The sequence below is a fragment of the Convolutriloba macropyga genome, chromosome 14 (assembly GCF_964194025.1).
Source record: "Convolutriloba macropyga chromosome 14, txConMacr16.3, whole genome shotgun sequence".
In the NCBI taxonomy this organism is placed as follows: Eukaryota; Metazoa; Xenacoelomorpha; order Acoela; family Convolutidae; genus Convolutriloba; species Convolutriloba macropyga.
In genome coordinates, this window is record NC_134481.1 from 35,346,903 (window position 1) to 35,372,150 (window position 25,248).

The 25,248-nt window shown below is 36.2% G+C and overlaps 3 protein-coding genes across 4 annotated transcripts in view; 2 read left to right on the plus strand and 1 right to left on the minus strand.

Moving 5' to 3' along the window:
- Positions 1-25,248, minus strand: part of LOC142353242 (sulfate transporter-like) — a 510,154-nt gene that overhangs the window by 317,393 nt on the left and 167,513 nt on the right. The gene's annotated exons all lie outside the window — the stretch shown is intronic.
- Positions 1-25,248, plus strand: part of LOC142353246 (uncharacterized) — a 534,761-nt gene that overhangs the window by 187,051 nt on the left and 322,462 nt on the right. The gene's annotated exons all lie outside the window — the stretch shown is intronic.
- LOC142352990 (TLC domain-containing protein 4-B-like) lies at positions 7,705-24,761 on the plus strand. The gene is made up of 4 exons (XM_075405159.1): positions 7,705-8,270; positions 14,130-14,258; positions 21,491-21,721; positions 24,433-24,761. The coding sequence occupies exons 1-4, from the start codon at positions 8,015-8,017 to the stop codon at positions 24,672-24,674; spliced, it is 858 nt and encodes a 285-aa protein (XP_075261274.1). The 5' UTR covers positions 7,705-8,014; the 3' UTR covers positions 24,675-24,761.

The window sequence follows — 25,248 nt, forward strand, 5'->3', positions numbered from 1 at the left end:
ATTGATCCAGAGCGCACATCGGAGGGGAGGTAGAATCTAGCTTGTCTCTGGATTACCCTCTGCTGCTTCTCTGCTGCTGACTATATCTATCACACAATGCAAAGTAGATGGAACGACTGGCTGCTATCTTCAACCGTCAAAATAAACACTTTATTGACAATCATCCAGAGAACTCTTTGCAAACACTTTGCCATATGCCAAAAACGTTCGCTGTTTTTTTATCAAAATGGAATGGACAGTCATCACTGAAATCCTCTCGACGAATCACTCGTGTGTTTTCTAGATAACAACCGATTTGATTTCTGTAGAACGTTTTGTTTTTAGACTCGAGATCGACTGTTAGACCCTTCCTTCTCATGTGGCCTGCAAACCGGACATCTGTAGGCCAACCTGCGTTGCCGAACTCCTTAATTTTTTTGCAAAATTAGTGCACGGATTTGCAATTCCCGTCGTTATCACCAATGATAACAATCAGCAGATTGTTTTCGATGCATCTTGCCAAGAAGACATCAGATCGCATCAACGTCGCTCTCCTTCACCCTCAAACACGGGGCTAAGGAAACGACAAAAAAAGTTAATTCGCAAAAAATGACAAAAAGTACCTATATTAGTTCAAGAACACATCTTGCTCAAGATATCGCTTAGAATCACGCAGGCCGGAGTCTCCGTTGACGAACTCCCGAGGCAGGAACAAATAAAATTTAAACTGCTACAGAACTTTTGCCATCCAAATTTTTCATTTCTTGAAATATCACGTGGGCTCAAAATTAAAATGCCTCTCGAACAACCGGCGAGTGATTGCCTTCGTCCGAGGCCAGCCACAGTTTTGTGAGGCTAGCTTTAGCATAATAGATAGGGCGTGAGGTGAGCGCAGAGGTGGATGGGAGCAGTTTGATGGGGGAACAATGGTGGCATTAGTGGGAGTGTTTTCTGTTGCATGAGCTTACCACCTGAACAATGTGCAGCGGTAGGTGTTGGGGTAAAATGAGACGGCGAGGGGTGTACGGCGGGTCCAACCTCTAACAACAGCCCATCACACGATAAATATAGGTCTCAATTTGGTTTCTGTGAATTGTACACTTGGAGACTAGTAAGCTCAAAGGATCTAGGAGCACTTAATGCCTGCTGGGTGCTACCTGTTTATCTCGTTATTGAGGAAGAACTTTTGTTGTTTTTGTTGACGCAATCTCAACACTCATTTTGTCAATTTTTCAACCTCTGTCTCATTTGAAACGACACTTCTTGTCAATTGCTCTCAAACAAAGTTTGAAACAATTTTATTTGTCCTGGTGGTCTTTTTCACGTCGTAAGGGGCCCATGCAACAGAGAACTTTCCCACCATTGCCCCCATTGCTTCCCGCATCAGTTCCCTCTCACCCACCTCTGCGCTCACCTCACGCCTTTTCAATTAAGCTACAGCTAGCATCACAGAACTGTGGCTGGCCTCTGACGAAGGCAACCGCTCGCCAGTCGTCTGAGAGCAAATTTAGTTTCGAGCCTACATGTTGTTTCTGGGAATGAAAAATTCGAGAAGCAAAAAATTCTTTAAAAGTTGAGTTTTTATTTGTTTCAGCACACCAGGAAATAGCAGAAATTAATAGTAGACCATATTGTGCCTTAAAACACTTTGTTCTACAGAGACTTGTTAGGGTTTCATCTAAAAGGCACTCAAATGATTCGTCGAAAAGGTTTCACTGATGACAGTCAATTCCGTTTTGATAAAAATGGCGGAGGTTTTCGGCATATGGTAGCCTTTGTGCCTAAAATTTGCAAAGAGTTCTTTGATGATTTTCAATGAAGTGTTTACCTTGAGGGTTAATTAAAAAATTCCCGTGACGTCGCTCGGTTACTTTATGCCTTAATTTATTTGAGCTAAATTGGTTTCATTAAAAAATCAACCTTTAAACGATATGCTTTTTTTGCTTTAAATATGAGCATCAATAATTTAATTTTGATCTCGTTTGTTTTGTTTCTATTAAGTGCAATCAAATGCATATGTGAAAATTCATTTGCTTCTTGAAAATTTAATTGCTTCTTGAGACGGCAAATACGAGCGCGTAATTTTAACTTTTATCCGCAGATGATTGTCAGCCGGCAATTAGTGCTTCTCAAGCAGAAAAGAGAATTAATTTAGTCATGTCCAGACTGATAACAGAGGCTGAAAACTTTCAGTTTAATGAATCAAATAGCTTGAAAAACCAGACTGTAAATTAAAAAGTGGGACATGAACAGAGCAATGGGCCGCATTAAATTCTTGATGATTTTGCATTGAATCAGTTATGAATTGCAATGCTAGACTGGTCCGTGTCGACACGAAGCTTGGCCGATTTTAATGTGGAAGGACATCACTGAAGCCAATAGAAGTCACTGAAGTCAATTGAGAATCAAATTCTTTTAAATAAGGATATCTGAACATACAAGTCCAAAAAATCAGTCCGCCTAGAATCTGCCTAGAGTCCATAATTTGTTTGAAAAAAAAAACAAAACCAAATTCATCGACGTGTTTAAAAGACCCAACTCAACCTTTTGGTTCAATGGTTTTGTCACAAATTAAATGGTTTTACACGAATTTCTTTGAATTTTTAATGCAAGCGCAGCAGTACTGAGGATAAACAGTTACAAAAGCTTTTTGTGAAAAAGTAATTACGAACAATTTTGAAACCGTTGAGGGTAACTGGATTGTTTAGGGACGGATAGTTGAAACCAAGGATTAATGTGATTGAAAGCTCTTGTTTTTGCTAGATCATAGAAAATCCATCGATGAAAATTTACTGGGTTATAGAAAATCTATCAATGGAACTCCACTGTGTCACATAAAATCGATCGAAAAAACGTCAAAATTGGCCAGAAAAATCTCAAAAAATGGTTGCAAGAACGTTATTAATCACTAGAGTTATTTATCTCTTGATTAGTTTATAGTTGTAAAAATGTCAATTTGATTGCTGTTTAAAATATCGTGTGTTCAACAGTACGAAAATTCAACTAGAAGAAAAAAACTGGTAAAGGAGTCCAACTAATTCAATTTTTTAGTTAACATCCCATGGACTCTTTATTGTTTATTAGCACAAGAAAGATCGATGTATTCTTTTTCATCACATTTTATATTTAAAAAATATATAATTTAGCTCTTCAGAAAAGTTTGCGTATGTCTAATTGTTTTTGTTTGGTCTTTTTGAAGTTGTGTAACACGTAGCGTAGAAAACTGTTAAGATAAGGCCTAGTTTACTCCGCAATCACAATCAGATACAACGATTTGACCCAAATTATGTATGGAGAGTGACCTTGGGTCGCTTTCATGGCCTCATTGAACAAATACAGCTCAGCCTTATAAGGTCAAATTAACTAATAGTGAAGCATTCAGCTGTTGATCAGAGGGCGGTCTTTAGAAAAGGCGGGTATCTTTAACTACTAATCAATCTCCGATATATTTTGAGTATGGAAGGGGACTGACAATTGTCTTTTGTTTATTGATTGCTATGATATATTATTGTCATTTTAATATAATTATTAAAATTGTCATTTTAATGTAATTTGATATATTATTGTCATTTTAATGTGAAATGCAAGTCAAGTGAGTTAAAACAGCTGTATTACAATTTATTATTGTAACCGAATTGGTGTGATTGTGATTTGTGCTAGAATGACATGGAAGCACAAGAAATATCGATCTGTTCTTTTTCATCACATTTTATATTTAAAAAAAGACCTGTTAAGTTTTCATCTAAAAAGCACTCAAATGATTCGTCGAAAAAGTTTCACTGATGACAGTCATTTCCGTTTTGATAAAAATGGCGGAGTTTTTCGGCATATGGTAGCCTTTGTGCCTAAAATTTGCAAAGAGTTCTTTGATGATTGTCAATGAAGTATTTACCTTGAGGGTTAATTTACAAAATTCCAGTGACGTCGCTCGGTTACTTTATGCCTTAACTTGTTTGAGCTAAATTGGTTTCATTGAAAAATCAACCTTTAAACGACAGATCCCTTTTCTTCTTGGTTTTTTTCTTGTCCACGTTGATAATTGATAAATGTCTTGAAAGAAAGATTGATGTGTTATTCTTCATCACATTTTATATTTAAAAAAAGACCTGTTAGGATTTCAACTAAAAAGCACTCAAATGATTCGTCGAAAAGATTTCACTGATGACAGTCAATTCCGTTTTGATAAAAATGGCGGAGTTTTTCGGCATATGGTAGCCTTTGTGCCTAAAATTTGCAAAGAGTTCTTTGATGATTGTCAAGGAAGTGTTTACCTTGAGGCTTAAATTAAAAAATTCCCCCCGTGACGTCGCTCAGTTCCTTTATGCTTTAACTTGTTTGAGCTAAATTGGTTTCATTAAAAAATCAGCCTTTAAACGACAGATCCCTTTTCTTCTTGGTATTTTTCATGTCCACGTTGATAATTGATAAATGTCCTGATCTTTCTCCTTGCTGTCACTGGGTCTGCACACACTCTCCAGAGGTCTGTCTCTGGTTTGAAAGACGGTCAACTTCGTGACTCACCTTGATGGAAAAGGTGAGTAACGGTTTGTGGAGACAGAGAAATGTGCACTTCGTGTTTGTCGGATCTGCAGTGATTGCTTGGAATTTTCTGAAGTGCATTTTGTTACTTGAAACCATCATACAAGCAGATATAAGCAGAGGCATTCTCGATTGTGCAGTTGAGGGGCGGAAAATACAAAAGTCTTTTTACAGCATAGAAGTTAATTCGAAAACATAGAACTTTAAAAACATTTATCGAACGCCGAAAACAATTATTGAACTGAAATTTGATGCATTTTTTTCATTTCCTGTGTGTCATTGCTTTAAATATGAGCATCAATAAATTAAATATGATCGATGTTTTCATATGTGTTCACATCAGATCGATGTCTTCTTTTTCATCACATTTTATATTTAAAAAAAATATTTAATTTAGCTCATCAGAAAATTTTGCGTATGTCTAAATGTTTTTGCTTGTTCTTTTTGGAGTTGTGTAACACGTCCAGTAGAAAACTGTTAAGATAAGGCGTAGTTTATTCCGCAGTCACCATCAGATACAACGATTTGACCCAAATTAGTTATGGAGAGTGACCTTGGGTTGCTTTCATGGCCTCTTTGAACAAATACAGCTCAGCCTTGTTAGGTCAAATTAAATATTAGCGAAGCATTCAGCTGTTGATCAGAGGGCGGTCTTTAGAAAAGGCGGGTGTTTTTAACTACTAATCAAGCTCCGATATATTTTGAGTATGGAACGGGACTGACATTTATCTTTTGTTTATTGATTGCTTTGATAAATTATTATAATTGTCAATTTAATGTGAAATGCAAGTCAAGTGAGCTAAAACAGCGCTTTTGAAATTCATTATTGTAACTGGAGTGGTGTGATTGTGATTAGTGCTAAAATGACGTGGAAGCACAAAAAAAGCCGATGTGTTCTTTTCAATCACATTTTATATTTAAAAAAAGACCTGTTAAGTTTTCATCTAAAAAGCACTCAAATGATTCGTCGAAAAGATTTCACTGATGACAGTCAATTCCGTTTTGATAAAAATGGCGGAGGTTTTTGGCATATGGTAGCCTTTGTGCCTAAAATTTGCAATGAGTTCTTTGATCATTGTCAAGGAAGTGACCTTGAGTGTTAAATTAAAAATTTCCCGTGACGTCGCTCGGTTACTTTATGCCTTAACTTATTTGAGCTAAGTTGGTTCTTATTAAACAATCAACTTTTAAACGACAGATCCCTTTTCTTCTTGGTTTTTTTCTTGTCCACGTTGATAATTGATAAATGTCTTGAAAGAAAGATTGATGTGTTATTCTTCATCACATTTTATATTTAAAAAAGACCTGTTAGGGTTTCAACTAAAAAGCACTCAAATGATTCGTCGAAAAGATTTCACTGATGACAGTTAATTCCGTTTTCATAAAAATGGCGGAGGTTTTCGGCATATGGTAGCTTTTGTGTCTAAAATTTGCAAAGAGTTCTTTGATGATTGTCATGTAAGTGTTTACCTTGAGGGTTAAATTAAAAATTTCCCGCGACATCGCTCGGTTACTTTATGCCTTTACTTATTTGAGCTAAGTTGGTTTTTACTAAAAAATCAACATTTAAACGGCAGATCCCTTTTCTTCTTGGTATTTTTCATGTCCACGTTGAATTGATAAATGTCTTGATCTTTTTCCTTGCTGTCACTGGGTCTGCACACACTCTCCCGAGGTCTCTGCCTGGTTTGAAAGACGGTCAACTTTGTGACTCACCTAGATGAAAAAGGTGAGTAACGGTTTGTTGAGACAGAGAAATGTGCACTTCGTGTTTGTCGGATCTGCAGTGATTGGTGGGAATTTTCTGAAGTGCATTTTGTTACTTGAAGCCATTATGCAAGCAGATATAAGCAGATGCATTCTCGTTTGTGCAGTTGAGGGGCGGAAAATACAAAAGTTTTGTTACAGCATAGAACTTAATTCGAAAACATAGAACTTTAAAAACCTTTATCGAACCCGGGCCGAGGTTTCACCCCTAATCCACCCCTAATTAGCGGGGATTAGGGTGTAATGCGTATTCCACTCCTATTTAAAGGGGAAAAGAGGGTAAGAGTGTAATTTTAAAAAATTACACTGTATTTACACTCTTTTCTCCACTCTTTTTACACTCTTTGCAAAGAGTGTAATTTACGGTGAACTGATAAAAAATTACACTCTTACACGATTACTAATATAACCAAATTGAAACATCTGATCCTAGTGTCAGTTGGCGCAATGGCTAATGCAGACTATTAAAGTAATATGTTCGACAGGGGGAAGATGGGGGGATCAATTCTCATTACCTTCTTCCACCTTTATTTTTTAAGATTACACTCTTATAATTACACTCTTTCACCCTTAATTAAGCGGAGAAATAGGGGGGTGTTTTTTTATTAATACACTCTTTACACTCTCTTCCCCGTTATTTTCGGGGAAAATCCTCGGCCCGGGAACGTCGAAAACAATTATTGAACTGAAATTTGATGCTTTTTTTTCCTTTCCTGTGTGTCATTGCTTTAATTATGAGCATCAATAATTTAAATATGATCGATGTGTTCATATGTGTTCACATCAGATCGATGTGTTCTTCTTCATCACTTTTTATATTTAAAAAAATATATAATTTAGCTCTTCAGAAAATTTTGCGTATGTCTAAATGTTTTTGTTTGTTCTTTTTGGAGTAGTGTAACACATCGGGTAGAAAACTAAATTGTTAAGATAAGGGGTAGTTTATTCAACAATCACCATCAGATACAACGATTTGACCCAAATTAGTTATGGAGAGTGACCTTGGGTCGCTTTCATGACCTCAAATCGAACGAATACAGCTCGCAGCCTTATAAGGTCAGATTAATTACTAGTGAAGCGTTCAGCTGTTGATCAGAGGGCGGTCTTAAGACAAGGCGAGTCTGTTTAACTACAAATCAAGCGCAATATATTTTGAGTATGGAACGCGACTGACGTTTGTCTTTTGTTTACTGATTGCTATGATATATTATTGTCATTTTAATATAATTATTAAAATTGTCATTTTAATGTCATTTGATATATAATTGTCATTTTAATGTGAAATGCAAGTCAAGTGAGTTAAAACAGCTATTTTACAATTTATTATTGTAATTGAAGTGGTGTGATTGTGATTTGTGCTAATATGACGTGGCACCTTTTCATGACATCATTCAATTCTTAACATACAATTACCATATACTAGCTTCATAACGTAATTATTTGGTTCGCTCGTTCACAAACGCTTCTTCAAACATACCACAATTCTACTATATAGTTTCATTCAGTTTGTTTCACTGAGAATAAGTTCGCAATAAAGTCGAGGAAAAGTTACCACCATAAACTCAACACAAATATTCATGTTACGCTGAAATATTTGAATTCAAATACGTTCTAAATAAACTCTTGTTCAACATTGAATCGAGCCAAAAATAGACACAACAATAATTTTCGCTGTAGATTTAATAACTAGTTTATTACAATTTATAACTTCTGGCCTTTAATAGTTAAAATGGAAGACAAAACAGATACAATAGTATATATTGCAGTTTTGGCGTTTGCCACTGTTTTTAAAATTATTTCCCAAGTATTTTGCGCGCCCATTTCTAGGAAATTTTATCCTAAATACGATGCGTTAGAAGCACCTTTGAAGCGACATTGGAATACGTATGTATTATCAGCAATACACGCAGTCATAGCTACAATATGTGGAGCTTATTTTGTGTTTCTGGACGAGAGGACGAGAGAATACCCCTTTGGTCCATCAGGTATTAATAGTTGTGACAAATAACACTATAGCAATTTAAAGTTTTGTTCTGTAAAATTGAACTTACCATATTAAGATGGCCGAGGATATATTTGTTGATGAATTTGTTGACGAACCAACAGGAATAGTAAATCTGCTAAGTTTATTTACTCAACACCACAACCCACCAAAATTTAAATTTCGAAGTTGCAATATTGTCATAGACAGAACGAATGTGAATACCGCCAGTAAGAAACGCGCAACGCCGGAGTGAAAAGTATGAGGGTGATTGTAAATAATAAAGAGAAGAAAATGGCTGAGCGGGAATTAAAGAAGAGTAGTAAAGAGTTGGAACGAGAAAGTAGGATCTTAGTCAGCATGGAGCAAATAGCCCGTAGGAATTGGCCAAGAGACACATAATTGAATATTTGACGGGATCAGAGGAGGACATTTTGAAGGTGACGCTAGAAAGAGAGGCGGACAAAAACTAAACTATAAACTATTATCATCATTATCACCTTATCTATCTAACATCAACATCGTTGTTTTTATATGTATCGTTTTAATTAAGTCTATTGTTGTTTTGGCTCCACTTTTCTTGCTAGATTAACATGACCGAGCCCTTCGTTAACGCGAGAAAAACAGCGGGAGCCAACGGGCGAGTGTGCGCGCCCTCATAACTTTCCCAGTGACCTTCTGATTGTCCGGGCGAAATAACATAGACATAATTATTAGTCGCAAGTGCTCGGACAATCAACCGTAAGTCGGTCGAACTAAGCTCGAAAACATCTTCGGTCGAGTTACTGGAACGCACCCCATCGGGGAGATCAAATTGGCAATGATTCGGTCCCGATTCTCGCAGACGTTTCACCCAGTCTTCGATAATTAATAATTAAAATCAAGCCCGATCCCCAGGAGGCACCACCAATAATGCTGAATTCACGCAGTTGTACGTATGATCACTATTGGGTAAGACTTTAATTCGGAATTGAATAACGTCAAGATAATCAGAACTGAAAGAAACATGGTTTTAAAATAACAAAGGTATTGTTAACAAGATAATTCACATGATTAAATTACTTACTTCTGGTACACCTGAGAAAGTGATTCATTTCCATCCGACGGCATTCGCAATTGCTTATATAATCGTGCTGCTCGTTGCCTGTTAGATGAAACACAGGTCCGGACTTACCAATATCGATACGTTGTTGGCACTCTTTACACTGTGTCACAACTGGCTGGCCAACCAGCCTTAATTTTATTGTCGTGATACTCAACGCGGGCCAAGTGCTGAACTTGTAGGCAGTTAGGGTGACCCCCGTGCGTCTTAAGTAGTTTAGAATACGCGTCTCTGCTGTGCAGGACTTGCTTCCCATTTCTGAAGAGTTTTGCGTCTCGGATAGCGAATAGGCGGATCTTCATTCTGAAATGCCGTTCTTTGCGGCCAAGTAGCTTGGAGGATTTCGCAGAGAGCTTTTTGTAATGTAATATTCTGTTATAATCACTGTCATCCATGATAACTGAAAGAAATTAGAGCTTTACAAATTTCGCAAATCTGTTCAAATCTGAAATTTTTAGGAGTTGGGACAAAAAATTTGTACATCCCCCCATTTTGCGAAGTCGATATGGCTGAACAAAGTTGGGTTCACCAACACCCTAGGGCTCCTCTAAGCTATTTACAAACCAGGATTGGTGGTAACAGCTTTACCCAAAAAGGAGTTGTTGACACTTATATGGGGAAAAATGATAATTTTGAGGTAAAATCCGAAAGCGAACAATTTTGAGTTTTATGAATGCAATTTATATTATGGTGCAATAAAACCTTGAGCCCACGCCTGATTAGGGTGAAAGCGGACCATACTCCCCAAAACGCGTTATGTAAACACAAGACCCGTAAACGCATAATTGGTAGTGAGCTAAATAAATATAAAAATGGAGGCAGTTTTGAAATATTTTGATAACTGTGATAACTCCGGAAAATCTTGGAACTTGTATATATATGTCGATTTGGCGGCCATCTTGACTGACATTTAATAAATACGCTTGGTATTTAACCCTCCAAAGTATTACGGCATTGGTTTTACGGAATGCAAACCAAGTCGCCAAAAGCAGTATAGAAATTTGCATACTTGTGTCATAATGACGTTTGTCTTATTTAAGCAAACAATTTGTTTGCTCGGCTCAGTATAAGAGTGGCTTAAACTATAAGCGCAGCGCAGAAGTTGCCAACAGCGAACAAGTTAATTATCGATTGTTTGGCATAGTTTCCGGTATGATCCATCGCGAGGCTCTTGTTAGTCGTGATTAAGCGTCGTTGCGTTAATTTTGCCGGAGCGATTGAGCGAGAATCTGCGAATAGTCGCTGAATCGATCGTGGATTATTTGGCAGAGTTTTGCCTGATAGTTTGAGCGGTTAGCTCGGCTAGTGTTCTAGCATGGTTCAAATTGCTAGGTGATCAGTTAGGAAAAGAGTGATTGCTCTGGTAGTTTGCGAGTGTACATTGCGGGTATATAATCGTGCCGCGGTCGTACTGTTTCGCGGGATTTTCAATTAATTTCACGTTTCGTTGTCTTTATGGATTATCATGCAGTACTCGGAGTAGTTCTTAAGTGTTTGTTTGTTAGCGCTGTAGCATTGCTTTTCTAAATGAATGATAAATGCTCATTTTTTTCTTGTTAAGATTTATAGTTATTATTACTTTGTTGATTTTTTTCTATTTAATCTACTAATTGAGTCGTTGGACTAACTATTTTGATTGAGCCGAAAGAACAACTAAATGGGGTTATTAACCAGATCGAACCACCTAACTAAATCTTTCGAAATGTGAGATCTGGTCCCTAGTTCCCGTTCTAGGCTGCCTAGAAAAACTCAGAATCTTACATTTTCAAACATAAAAACTTGTTTGATTGAATTTTGTTTTTTTTTCAAATAAAAACGAACTTTTCAGGTAGCGTTGACATCTATTCGATGAACAAAATTGCTGCTTGTCCATCGATGAAAGCTCCAACGAAACGTAAATTTGTATCGTCTCGCAAAACAAGGTCCCAGGCTCAAATGACATTGTTATAGGAGATAATCGAGAACATTTGAGACCTATTTTAGTCCAAAGCAAGGAGGTTCGGTGTGCACATAATGTTCCCGCCTCTGTCAATCAAATTTTAGACTCAATTTTGTGCCGAAAGTGGACGAAATAGAAAATTAGAGGGTCGATGAGACCTGTAATTGACGAGAGTACAGGTTATGTCAAACAAACAATCAAAAATCAAAAATCAATTAACAATAAAAAACGTATTGCCAAAACCCAATATCCATTTTTTGTTTTTCAGAAAAAATCACTTAATAACAAAGACAAAAAAGCATCGGATAAAATATCAACTAAACAGAGTAGCAATAAAGGTAGAGAGAGAAAAGCTGTCTTTATTGAGCGTAGGTAACAGATAGACAAAAAAAGGGCAAAGTTTAGAAAAATGCTTAAACTTTTTAGTCGTCAAAACTATTAGCATAATAATGAGTTCATTGCATTCATACCTCTATTATAATCCATTGAGATTCCTTATCATCCAGAATATCTTATGCGACCACAAAAAGTGGCAAAAACACGCAAAAATCAAAATTTGAAAATTTTTTGTAAAAACTCGAAGTGGAGCAGAAAAGCCATTTTCTCAAAAACTGCAATGAAGTCTGAAAATCAACTCCTTCGAGGAAAGATGCGACTTTTTTCCTGCGCGACTTGACCACTACGCTACAGGATGTCAGAAATAAAAAAGTGGCAGAGCTGAAAAATCCCTTCTTCTGAAAACAAAAGGTTTTTACAAGCATGCTAAACATGAAATTTTAAAAGCAATAGATCGATTCACTTGCAACTCTTAAGAAAAGCTGTAGGACCGGTCGGTAGTAGGATTACGGAAAACAGCTAATACAAGCAGAAGCCTCATTTTTACAAACAATTTTAAAAAAAACCGTTTTGAAGCCGTAAAATCCAGGAGCTTTTCACTGAAGTTATAATACATATTTTTGAGCCTCATTTAGAAATAACTGGGATATATCAATAATTTGGCCTGGTTTTGAAATAATCTTAGTTATTGGGGAACATAAAGATTTTAAAAGAGACAGCCCTCAATGCTATCCAAATAGAATTTGGGTGTCAATTAGAAATCTTGCTATTGCAGCGCGTCAATTCAAATAAGTTAATTAATTGAAATATCAGTGAACTGGATCATTTGACAAAGATTTTAATCTAGCTTCATTCAAATCGCGTAATTAGTTGAAATTTTAGTGAGTTGGATGGTTTGACAAAAAGGTCAACCTAGTTAAATTTGCGAAAAGCCAGAAGGTTTTTTCCCGGGTTGAATTTTTCCGCCCAAATTGATGTAAGAGTGGGGCTGCAATAGGAGGATTTTTTAGGAAAATGCAGCTCAAAACTCTTACGTCTTTTTGGGCTGCATTGGGCTTCCAAGGGGGGTAAAATGGTGTAAGAGTGAGGGGGTAAAAGACAAATTAACCCCCCACTCTTACATCTTTTTGGGCTTCCAAGGGGGGTAAAATGGTGTAAGAGTGAGGGGGTAAAAGACAAATTACCCCCTCACTCTTACACCATTTTACCCCCCTTGGAAGCCCCAAAAGATGTAAGAGTGGGGGGTTAATTTGTCTTTTACCCCCTCACTCTTACACCATTTTACCCCCTTGGAAGCCAATTTTAGTCGTGGGGGGTAATTCCCGAAAAGTCCTCCCATTGCAGCCCATTGCAGCCCACTCTTACATGGCAATTTCAGTCATGGGGGGTAATTCCTCAAAAGTCCTCCCATTGCAGCCCAACTCTTACATCATTTTACCCCCTCTGAACAAATTACCCCCACACTCTTACATCAATTTACCCCCCATAGACAAATTACCCCCCCCCCCACTCTTACATCAAAATGGGAGGATTTTAGGGAGGACATTCGACCCGGGTTATTCTAGAACAATTTTATAGGGAAAAGAAGCGAACTGGTCCTCTTTGGAGTTTGAGAAGGTTGTTTCGGCGGTTTTATATTTGTGCTTCCGGTAAATTTAAGCAAAGTGGTCCAAAGAAGCATTTTGGTGTCATTTTTGATGGACGAAACTTGCTCAATTTTTTTAGGAAAACATCTGATCAAACAATTCACTAACACTCTTTTTTTATTTTTAAAGGTTAAATGAGTTACTCCTTTTTTAACAATTTAAACATATCTCTTTTAAGAGTGGCAAAAATTTGAGTAAAGTTTTGGAAAAAGGGAACCAAAACAACGGTAATCAATCAAATGTTCAGTCAAACTTTAAACCTCAATAACTCCTGGGAAAAAATGAAATACTAAAATATTTATGATTTAATCTACCCTGGACGAGCTTTCTGATGATATTACTCACAACCCTCTACGTTGATTGCGTCGATCGGCAAGATTGATTGAACAGAAAACGCATTTCAGGATAAAGTTCCTCCCTCAATAATGTGGAGCTGAATAATGAATCAGCGAATAATAATCAGACATTTGTGCTCGTCAGGATTAAGAAAAAAGAGAAAAACCATCCATTTAATGGTGGTGGTCTTTAATTAACTGACTAGTCTGCTGAAAATACGGACAAAACTTGGATCAGACGTTTCGTCCGATCGGACTTTCATATGATGCTGTACCGTGTAATCAAGGTCAATATTGTTAACAAATCCCCCAACCCCCCCCCCCCCCCCCGAGACTTTTTAAGTCCTTTAATTAGTAGGAGGCCAAGACTATAGTCAAGCCTTCATCAAATTTATTTGAAAGAAGGTAAAATCGTAACAATTCTATAAACAAATCACAAGGTCTACTAATTTTTCTAGAGAAAGGAAAAAATTTTGTGTTTAGTTTTTTATTTTCCGTCTTTCAGGTAAACGAGTTCGTTTGATGTTTGCCATATCATGTGGCTACTTCCTGCATGACTTAGTAGAGATGATCAGACACTGGCACTCGTTCGGGAGGAGGTCTGAGATCGCACACCATTTAGTATCTCTATCTGGTATGTTTAACTTGTCGCCATTTTTTGCATATGAATCTATTGAATTTGCTCATCACTGTGACAGTTAAGATTAAATACAGGTTCTACGACAAATTTATAAAAAAAAATTGAGCAAGAGTTAATGAGCACTATTAGTTTCTGCGACTATTTGATGCACAAAATAGAAAATTTTATTGTCTACAGAAATGATATTTTATTAGCACTGGAAACTGCTCTAGATTCTACTGTTACATTTAAGTAAATTTTATTAAAAAATTTAGGACGGATGTAGCAGTATTACAGGACAAAGTACATTAAATCTTTGTTATTGTTAAGATTTTTTTGTCAGCGGATATTTTTGTATGACAATTAGATCCATATGAACACTAGTTGTTACAATATTTTTTCAAAAATGGGGAAATATTTATGCGAGGCTGGCTTTTTTCTTCGGTCAATGTTCTTGTGTACGCATCGTAGAGAGAAAAAAACACGGGAGAGCCCGGGATATAGTTTTCATTTATAAAAAAAAATTATCAGAGATTTGAAAAAAGGGGAACCATTTAAAAGTTCGAAGGGAAATTCGAAAAAGAAAAAAACAGTGCTCTGGGGGGACAGATCGAGTTGAAATTCAAAGAAAAAAAAATAAACGTAGAACCGTAGTAAAACTAGTTAACTTAAAGGGAGATTAATTTTCACAAGTAAATCTTTACAGTTTCAAGCCTAAATATTAACAATTTCAGCTATTTGACCAAAAGTTTCAAACAAAAATCTTTCTTTGTTCTTCTCTCTCAAAACTTTTGTATAAAAAATTATTTCTTGTCTCGCAGTTTTCTGCATTTTACTGTAACAACCATTTTTTTACCGAAAAGATTTTTTACAAAACAGAAGATCAACATTGAACCAGAAATCATTGAATCAACATTGAAAATGTACAACTAAAGGCAGAAAAATGTAAATTGTTTCTAAATTTTAGAGCCAAGTTGTTACAAACAACTCTTCCATTTTCATCAGAATCAACTATTTCTGTATTTTAGAAATTGGGTAGACATAAAAAAATCAATATCCTGTAGTGAACTTAAAATCAGCCAAATTCATTATTGAAAAGTGAAGATGGATTCCATTTCTGATCTTTTTATTCAAATTCCTTACGTTATTAGAGCAGGTCGCTGGAACTAATCTCTTTCAGTGTAATACAAAAAAAGAAGAATTTGAGAGTTAGAGAATTCACTGAATGGAAAACTTAACACTTTTCTCCAGACTGGAAAACTTAAATTAAATGTTCATAAATGTAATAAATTTGGAAGAAAATTATGCTTCGAGTTTCTTTGTATTTTTGAAATGCTCATCGAATTGATAATTTTCGGACTGTGATTTTCTATAAAAGAAAAAGCTAATACTTTATTGATGCTCCATTTCTGTAATTCTCTATTTCTGTAATCATACTCCCAAAAGTGAGAAAGCCAAACCGTAATAATTAATAATAAACAATTTTATCGATGCTACTTAGTAAAAGGCTTCAGAGACAAAATTTAACTTTCCCTTATGAGTTAGAACCAAAAAGGGGCAGAGCGCAAAAACTGACAGAAATCTTAAAAATCCTAAACATTTATTCGAAGTTGCCACCAAAATCGGTTTTTTAATATTTTCAAAACCAGCTGGTATTACATCTGCAAGATGCTGAAAAATGAAGGAGTGGGTCCATTGTTCTAATGAAACATAGCAAATGACAGAAATTTGGAACCAATACTCAAACAAGCGAATATTAGTTTGAGATTTGTAATTAACAATACCATTGTATCAAGAACTGCACATTTTTGTGATTGTATCAAAAAGGACATTGATGATTATTGTGAACCGTGGGTAAAGATCAATTGCAGAAAGAAAATTAACAAAAAGGAGTTTTTGTGTCGGGGTTTCCATTTGCGTGTTTGCGTGTGTGCGGGTGAATGTATGTTAGCGCGTAATTGTGTAATGTATGTGGTATGTGTTTGTAGGTGAGAGAGAGGGAAAGAGAGAATCAACCAGATAGATATAGTTGCTTCAAATTTTAGACACAATTAGAGGCAGAGCGCGAAAAGGAGCGCAAAAACTGTCAGAAATCTTGAAAATTTGATTAATAATTGTGGTTATAAAATTGGTAAAACTAAATAGGATTTTTACTATTAGTTCGTAACATATCTGCACGTTTTTGAAAGAAAGATTGGCCACATTTTTGGAAAAACAATATTTTTGAGTCTGTTTTTGTTAGTATGAGTTTGCTTGCGCTTGTGCGGGTGTTTCTATGTAATTGCGTTTGTGTCCTGTGTTAAATGAGTTTTTGTGTTATGTTTGTGTGTGTAACAGAGAGAGAGAGAGAGAGAGAGAGAGAAAGAGAGAAAAAAAGTTCCTTTAAATGTTACATACAAATAGATGCAGAATGCAGAAAAAATCGAAATCACAAAAAAAGAAAAATTACATATTTGTTCCAATTTTTTGGGTTGGAATTTATATTTGTCTGATTGTCTGCGTTTGTGCTATATGAGTGGTGTGTTTTTGTATAGTTTATCTGCATCCGTTTCTCACTAACTGCGCTACATTTATCATTCTAGAAAGTGCTAAGGAGTTTTGGTTTTTGTCTGCCGTAACAAGACGACATATGTTTGGTTCAAACAGTACAATTAATTTTCTTCAATGCATATAAGTTGCTTTCAGATTCTCTCGACGATTTTTCCGTCAGAAGTTAATTGTTGTTTTGCAACATTGAGAGGTTTGTTCGAACATACTATGCTACACAGAGACTCGCACGAGCCATCTTGTTATAATTGTTTAGAGTTTTGTTCCCGTAAAGAAATAATAAAAGCAGTTAGATCTCTATCCAGGTGAAAGCAAGCCGTTCTTTGGAAGATATCATCTGTTTATCTCTGCAAGCTTCTGATTTATTTTGATTTGTAGGTGTTTTAACAAAATTTTAACTATTCATGCATACCCATCTTCTAGTACTTATTGGAATAAGTTTTTTGCCCTCGGGGTTTAGATTAAGGCAACTACTTGCATCACCTTTGCTTGGACTCTTTTCAATAAAAGCATGAGCTAAGGATGTAGTTTCTGTTTTTTTTTCGAAAAACATTCCGTAGTCTTAATATCATTTTTTACGTGAAATTACCATGAAAGCGTATGTTGCGCAATGTTCTTTAACTTTGCCGGTCCTAAGGAATGCTTCATTTGAGAGAACTCTCAGATGTTATAAAATCTCAGTAATTTCCTCACACTTTCTTTGAGTTGGTTTCCTTAATGCTCTTTGAAAATTGGTGAATGTTTTAAATACTTTCTAAAAAGGATGCCCAGTTCTTTGAATATTTATTTGTATCCTCAACAAAAAAAATTATTCCTTATGGAGCTTCATCCCTTATTAGAATAACTTGAAGTTTATACCCTTTTTAAATGTTTTCCATCAGCATTCTTTTGCAGGTTGACGTCAGTTTCAGTACGCTGCGTCAGCCAGTTTGTCAATTTAATGAGCAATTTAAACTGAATGTTGCTTGGCGATGTTGCACAATGACTTCTTGCAAAAACGTAAGATCATTTTCCGTCAACTCAGCGTGAGTTTAGGTTATTCTTTTTACCTTAATTTGCTTTCAGTTCATCCGATTCTTTTTTAAAAAAAATATGAATGCACTAAGTCAAAGACGTCATACCAATAAAAAACTTAACTCGGATCAAAAAATATTAATGAAACTGGATTGGCAATGGGCGGGGTTAAACAAACCTACTGTTGTTGGTCTAGCAACACTATCTTCTTTTATTAAAAAAGTTTTTTTTTACCAAAATATCAATGAGAGCTCGATTTATTTTGCCTGATACTGTATTCCAGAAAAAAATTGGATCTTTTCCTTTTGTGCCCCACCGCTTAGTGGGCGCTTATCATTTGCACCCCCAGACGCATGTGCAACATTTTTCCATATTATATTACTATGCAATGGCACGTGCTCTGTAACTGGGGGCGCATAACGTAATGGATGGCACAAACAGAAAAGATCCAAATTTTTATCGTTATTCGAAAGGTATATATCACTTACCTCGTCAAATTTCTTGAGAGATTCTTTAAAAAGTTTAATCCACTACATTTACCTCCAGCAGAATACATAATACTTTTTTGTCAGCGGATATTTTTGTAGGACAATTAGATCCACATGAACACTAGTTGTTACAATAATTTTTTTTCAAAAATGGGGAAATATATATGCGAGGCTGGCTTTTTTTCTTCAGTCAAATTTCTTGTGTACGAAATTATCAAAGATTTGAAGAAAACGGGATCCATTTAAAATTTCGAAGGGAAAGTCAAAAAGGAAAACCTTGCTCTGGGGGGATAGATCGATTTGAAAATAAAAAAAAACGGAGAAACATAGTAAAACTAGTTAACTTAAAGGGCGTTTAGCTGTCACAAGTAAGTCTTTACAGTTTCAAGACTTATTATTAATATTTTCAGCCATATGACCAAAAATTTAGAAAAAATATAATATTTTGTTTTTTTTTCCACAAAATTTTTGCTTAAAAAGTGTTTCTGGTCTCGCCGTTTTCTGCGGATTACAACCTACCGTGACAACCAATGTTTCTCTTTACTGAAACGAGATTTTGTAAAATAGAAGAACCAATAATGGAAGGAACTAGAAGACTCCTCCATTTTCATCAGTATCAACTATTTCTATATTTTAAAAATCGAGTAGACGAAAAAAAGCAATATCTTATAGTGAGCTTCAAAACAACCAAATTCGTTATTGGAAAGTAAAGATGGATTTCTTTTCTGATCTTTTTTTCGTATTCTTTATGTTGTCAGAGCAGATCTCTGGAGATTTTCTTTTTTAGTATAATACAGAAAAGAAGAATTTGAGAGTTAGAGATTTCACTGAATGGAAAACTTAAAAATTATCTCCAGACTGGAAAAATTAAATTAAATGTTCATAAGTGTCATAAATTTGGAAGAAAATTATGCTTCGGGTTTCTTTGTATTTTTTAAATGCTCATCGAATTGATCTTTTTCGGACTGTGATTTTCTATAAAAGAAAGAGCTAATATTTTATTGCTGCTCCATTTCTGTAATTCTCTATTTCTGTAATCATACTCCAAAAAGTGAGAAAGCCAAACCGTAAAAAACAATAATAAACAATTTTCATCGATGCTACTCAGTAAAAGCCTTCAGAGACAAAATTTAACTTTCTTATGAATTAGAAGCAAAAAAGGGGCAGAGCGCAAAAGCTGTCAAAAACCTTGAAAATCAGAAAATTTTATTCGAAGTTGCCAACAAAATTCGGTTTCAAATGTGTTCAGAATTACTGTTTTTTTTAATATTCAGCTGGTAAAACATCTGCAAGATGCTGATAAAAAGAACGAGTGGGTTCATTTTTCTAATGAAACATAAAAAATGAAAGAAATATGGAACCAATTTTCAAAAAAGTGGATTTTAGTTTGAGATTTACAATTTCCAATACAATTGTGTCAAGAAGTGCACATTTTTGTGATTGTATCAAAAAAGACATAAATGAACCTTGTGAACCATGGGTAAAGATCAGTTGCAGAAAGAAAATTAACAAAATGGAGTTTTTGTGCCGGGGTTTTATTTGTGTTGGATGTGTGTGCTGGTGAATGTATGTGAGTGCGTAAGGTGTAATGTGTGTGGTAAGTGTTATAAATGCTTTCTCAAAAGACTTCCCATGTTTTTGAATAGTTCTTTGGATCTTCAACAAACAAAAAAATATTATTCCTTATCGCGAGCTTCATCCCTTATTAGAACAATTTGAAATGTAATCCCTTTTTAAACGTTTTCCATCAGCATCCTTTTGCAGGTTAAACTCAGTCTCAGTACGCTGCGTCAGCCAGTTTGTCAATTTAACGTAAGATCATTTTCCGTCGACTCAGCCATTCCGAAATACTTTTATCAGAGTTGGAGTTTTTATTGGTATGACGTCTCTGACTCAGTGTATTCATATGTTTTTTTTTAAAAAATGGGATGAACTGAACGCAAAATAAGATAAAGAGAACAATCTAAATTAGCGTTAGTGATCAAGAAAAATATAATGAAACTGGATTTGCAATGGGCGTGATTAGACAAACCTACTGTTGTTGATCTAGCAACACTATCTTTTTTTTAAAAAACTTTTTCCCAAAACATCAGTGAGAGCTCGATTTATTTTGCTTGATACGGGTTTCCAGAAAAAAATAGGATCTTTTCCGTTTGTGCCCCCCAGCTCAGTGGGCGGCGCATATTATTTGCACCCCCCAGACTCACGTTCAATATTTTTACATAATGATTTACTATGTAATGACACGTGTTCTGTAAATGGGGAGCGCATAACGTAATGGGGGGGGGGGCACAAACGGAAAAGATCCAAATATTTATCGTTATTCGAAAAGTATATATCACTTACCTCGTCAATTTTCTTGAGAGATTCTTTAAAAAATTTAATCCACTCCATTGACCTCCAGTTGAATATAAACAGTCAAAGCAGACTTGAATTAATGAGAATAACCATTGCACTCTTAACTACCGAGCACTTAACTAAAGAAAGCCAAAGAAATAAACTGCTTGACTGATTTTGGGTTATGTAGGATAAAAATTTATAAATTTGTGACCATTTCGGGAAGACAAATGCATTAAAGTTTCAAAAAGGAAAATTTTACCATGAAAATTTGTTTTACGTATCTATATTCGAGATCAGTCCATTGAATAAGTTCTGATCTTTGCCGTTTGTGCCCCCCACTACGTTATGCGCCCCCCCCCCCCCAGTTACAGAGCACGTGCCATTATATAGTGAATCATTATGTAAAAATATGGCCCGTGCGTCGGGGGGGGGGTACAAATAATATGCACCCACTAATCTGGGGGGGGGGGGGGGGAGGGAGGGGAGGCACAAACGGTAAAGATTCATAAATTCATTGACTTCTTGTCTTGATTTTTCACTCTCAATCTAGGGTTAATATTTGCCTTTGTTGCTTTTTTGCTCTTTTCCATTATGTTTGCGCGAACATTACCGGTTTTGAGCGTGCGCTTATGAAAAAGAAACAAATCCTATAAGCTTGGTTTAGGGAAGAAGACGCGACAGAAGCTCATTTTTTCTTTAACGTTAATCTTTTTAAATTAACATTCTTTAATGTTAATTTTTTTAATATACTTTATAATTTTTCATAACCAAATGGTGAAGTAAATTAAGATTATATAATAAAAATTAGTAACGATCAGAGTGAACATCTGAAAATTGTGGTACGCTTTTTAATTGCAGGCACTCTGTACATAACCTTATCTGGACAGATCCCCTATGCCAGTTCGATCCAGTTGTTGCACGAGTTATCCACACCTCTGGTTAGTGTGAGATGGTTCCTTCTCACAGCTGGCATTGGCAAGTCCAGGAAGCGGTACAAACTGGTGTGCATTGTGATGATGGTGCTGTTCTTCTTATGCAGAATTGCGACCATCCCCTGGTTCTGGTTGTCTGTTGTGCCACAGTGCTTCGGTTGGTCAAACTTTGAATCGTCATCATTAAAAAACGGTTGTGAGTTTTAAAATGCCGAATGTTTGCCGAATGTCAAAATTTAAAATACTAGAAGAACGTATATACATAACCATAATTTGACATTTTAGAAATGGCAAGTTGCGTGTTTTAAGCAAGTTAACGTAATTCTGACGAATTCACTGACTCCAGTCCATACTCTGATGAAAATCTGGCCATACTCCTGAACCGTATCTTACCAAAGTGGTTCGGTTGGTCCCAATTTGAATTCCCTGACAAACATTGTCGCATTTTCGTTTTTTTCACGAAAGAGGTCGCTTACTGTTCTTAATTTTTCATGGGTTGAAAAGAATTTCAAAAAATTAGAGGAAAAAGGATTGAGAGAACAATTGAAAGTGATTTAAAAATTTAAGAGCTAATGGCCCGCTGGTCTATTGAAGTTAACACCACTAGGTTTGAAACGAATAGATGCGGGTTTGATTACAATTTTTTGTTAATTTTGGTCTCCATGGAATGATAAGAACTGATTTCAATGGCGGTGGTTAGTGTAAACGTTCGATGTAAGTTTATTAACTTAGAACACTCTGATTTCAAGATCGTTCGATTGCAAGTAGTTTTGGTTTCAGATTTCGGAAAACTACATTTCGCTGCTTTTTCGTATTTTAGCAAAATTGCACAAAATTAGCGACAATGCGAAAATAACAGACCAAATTGCCTTTGCTTTGCTTTTTATTGTGTTCAATTAGCAGTGAGTTGCTAATTGGGATTTCTCAGATTGTAATTTAGGCCACCATTTAACCTGCGTTTTGAATTTGGGTTGCATTTGGTTTTGGCATTTTTGTTGGTTTTTGGTGGTTTATGTTGAAAACTTGTCTGGAGGATGGAGGCAGTGATATTGGTTTGGTTGGGATTTTTAATGATGAAGTTTTAGTTTGAGTGTTGTGTTGTGTATTCGGGGACTGAGAGAGGGAGACAAAGAGGGCGAGAAAAGATGAGAAGAAGGAGAAAGAAAGAAGAGAAAGAAAGAAAGAGGCACTCTCAGTGCACCTCCGGAAGCCAGATCCCCTTTCAGAGGGAGTGCAACCTGCTGGTGCACTGCGAGTACAGTGACCTTGGATTGGTTTTAATGCTTATAGCGAATGAAAGATAAAAAAAAGAATCTTTACAGAAAGAGAAACAAAGGCACACACAGTGCACCACCGGCAGCCAGTCCCCTTTCAGAGGAAAGGATTCGGCTTGTGCTCTGGGAGCACAAAGGCTTGTAGTTTGTGCCACCTACTGAGGCGGATATTTTCGGCTTTGTGGGTTGATTGGTTGTTCCAACGCGGGAACACAGTGTGGGACCAGTATCAAGGCCTCAGCATGATTTCCAAGATCATGCTGCCCTCCCTTACTGGTACCCTGGAGTTAAATCAGCTTCAAGACCTAGACTGATTTCGGTATCAGTCAAGTCTCCCACATTGATCCCTCTGATCTGGTGTACATCGCCTATTTGGTTTGTCGGATTTTGAGAAGGCATTTACATACACACATGTACACATATACACACATCAGGCAACCAGGCATACATACACACCTGCAAACACATACATACATGCTTAACAACATTAATAAACAAATAATGTTCAGCCTGGGCTGTGTATAATTGGTTGGCTTCACCTAACGTCTCAATTTATACCCCAAGACGTCCGCATTCATTTTTTGCCCCTTTCACATTTTGAGAAAATTTGCTACTGTTTGATGGCTTCAACTAACGTCTCGATTTATACCCCAAGACGTCCACAACCACCCCTGTTTTAGAATTTTGGCTTAGTTTTTGTTTTTTTTCCTTTCTTCCCCCTTCATTTTGATTTTTTCTTTATGTATGGCTTCAGCTAACGTCTCGATTCATACTCCAAGACGTTCGCATCCACCGTTGTTTGATTTTGTTATAAGATGTTTTGAAAGAAGTTTGATACATCTTGATCTGTCTCCAAGTTTACAAATGCTTGTCTACTATGTTTTTTATTTCATTATCTCAATTTATGGACCTTGCGACGTATTCCTAGCTTAATTTTTGGGTTAATTTGCTAACTGTTTCTAAATTTCCTACTTGATATGGTTCATCTACGCTCGTCCACTTTGCTAGTTTATATGCAAGTCTTCTAGCTGTATTTTGTTCTTTTTGTAACTTGTCGAGATCAGTTTTTGTTACATTTGCCCAAGCTGCATTTGCTTACATGTTCAGTGGCCTTACAATAGGCTTCATATAGGAACATAATAATATTAGATTTTATGTTTTTTGATTTTAGATGCCTGAGCATTTTGATCCTTTCTTGCATTTTTAAGACTATTTTGTTGACTTGAAAATAACCGACCAAATTGCCGTTCTTCGTCGCTAATCTCGGCAGCGAATTCTAGAGACAGTAGCAGAATTTGGTGACTAATCCCCCAAAATCAAAGCACTAGAGTAAAGTCGGCGATGAGATTAAAGATTATAATTGATTACACTTGTCGCTAGTATTCGCGCACTGTAAAATGCAAAAACCTGCGACCTCTTTATCAAAATTTGAGGCTGTCTCGGACCTTTTCGCGCTCGCTTACTTTCCTGATCCTAATTCATCTGCTTACAATACATGCGTAAAACGGTGACGAGCCGAGTTTATACACTCGTCACCGAGTAAATCTGCTTTTTGCAATGTAATGTAATAGGATTTGCCAATTTAATATTTCAGCTGCAGACATCTATTGCAATACTCTTCCCATCAAATTCCTTGCCATTGTCTTTCTGGGAATGGACTTTCTGAATCTGTACTGGTTCCGCCTCATGTTCAGAGTGTTCTACAGTGTCATCAGAGACAAGGTCAGAGAGGTCAAGAACAGAATCAGACTGCACCAGATGTTCGAGGAGGTATCAGACGCGGAAATAGAGGACGAACAGGTCACAGCCGACAACAGTGTCAACAAAACTGATTGATGAAATTGCACTTCTTGTTATTACAAAAAGATTTTTTTTGTTGTCCTTTCTTTTCACCCCATATTCAATAGACTTTTACATTATTAATATTTTTTTACAATCAAGGTCAATGGTTCCATGAATGCAAACTTTTTACGTTTATTTAATACTCTTGGTCCCTATCGGCTTGGTCTGTTTCAACCCATAATTTCGATCTGGTTAATGCTGGGAATTTAAGTTAAGTCCATGATCAATCCTTTAGTTTATTCTGTATGTCGCAAAAACTGACTTTGTTAGTTTTGACAAATTTCAGTCTGTTTGGTCTGGTGCGAATCCGATTTTTCTTATCTTTCTTGAGCATACCCGAAATTCGGTCTATTTGATGTGACAAACAACCAAGTTTGGACTTCTTGGTTCGGACACCCCTTTCCTTGACTCCAGACCGTCTGGAACGTCAGTTTTTGACCCAGAGTCTCGTCTTAGGCAAAGAGTTCTTAACCGACAATTGTTTGAATTGTATGTGAACCTAACGAGTGATATTACTAGCCAAACATACCACTTAAGGGGTATAAAAAATTTCCCTATTCGAGTTAAT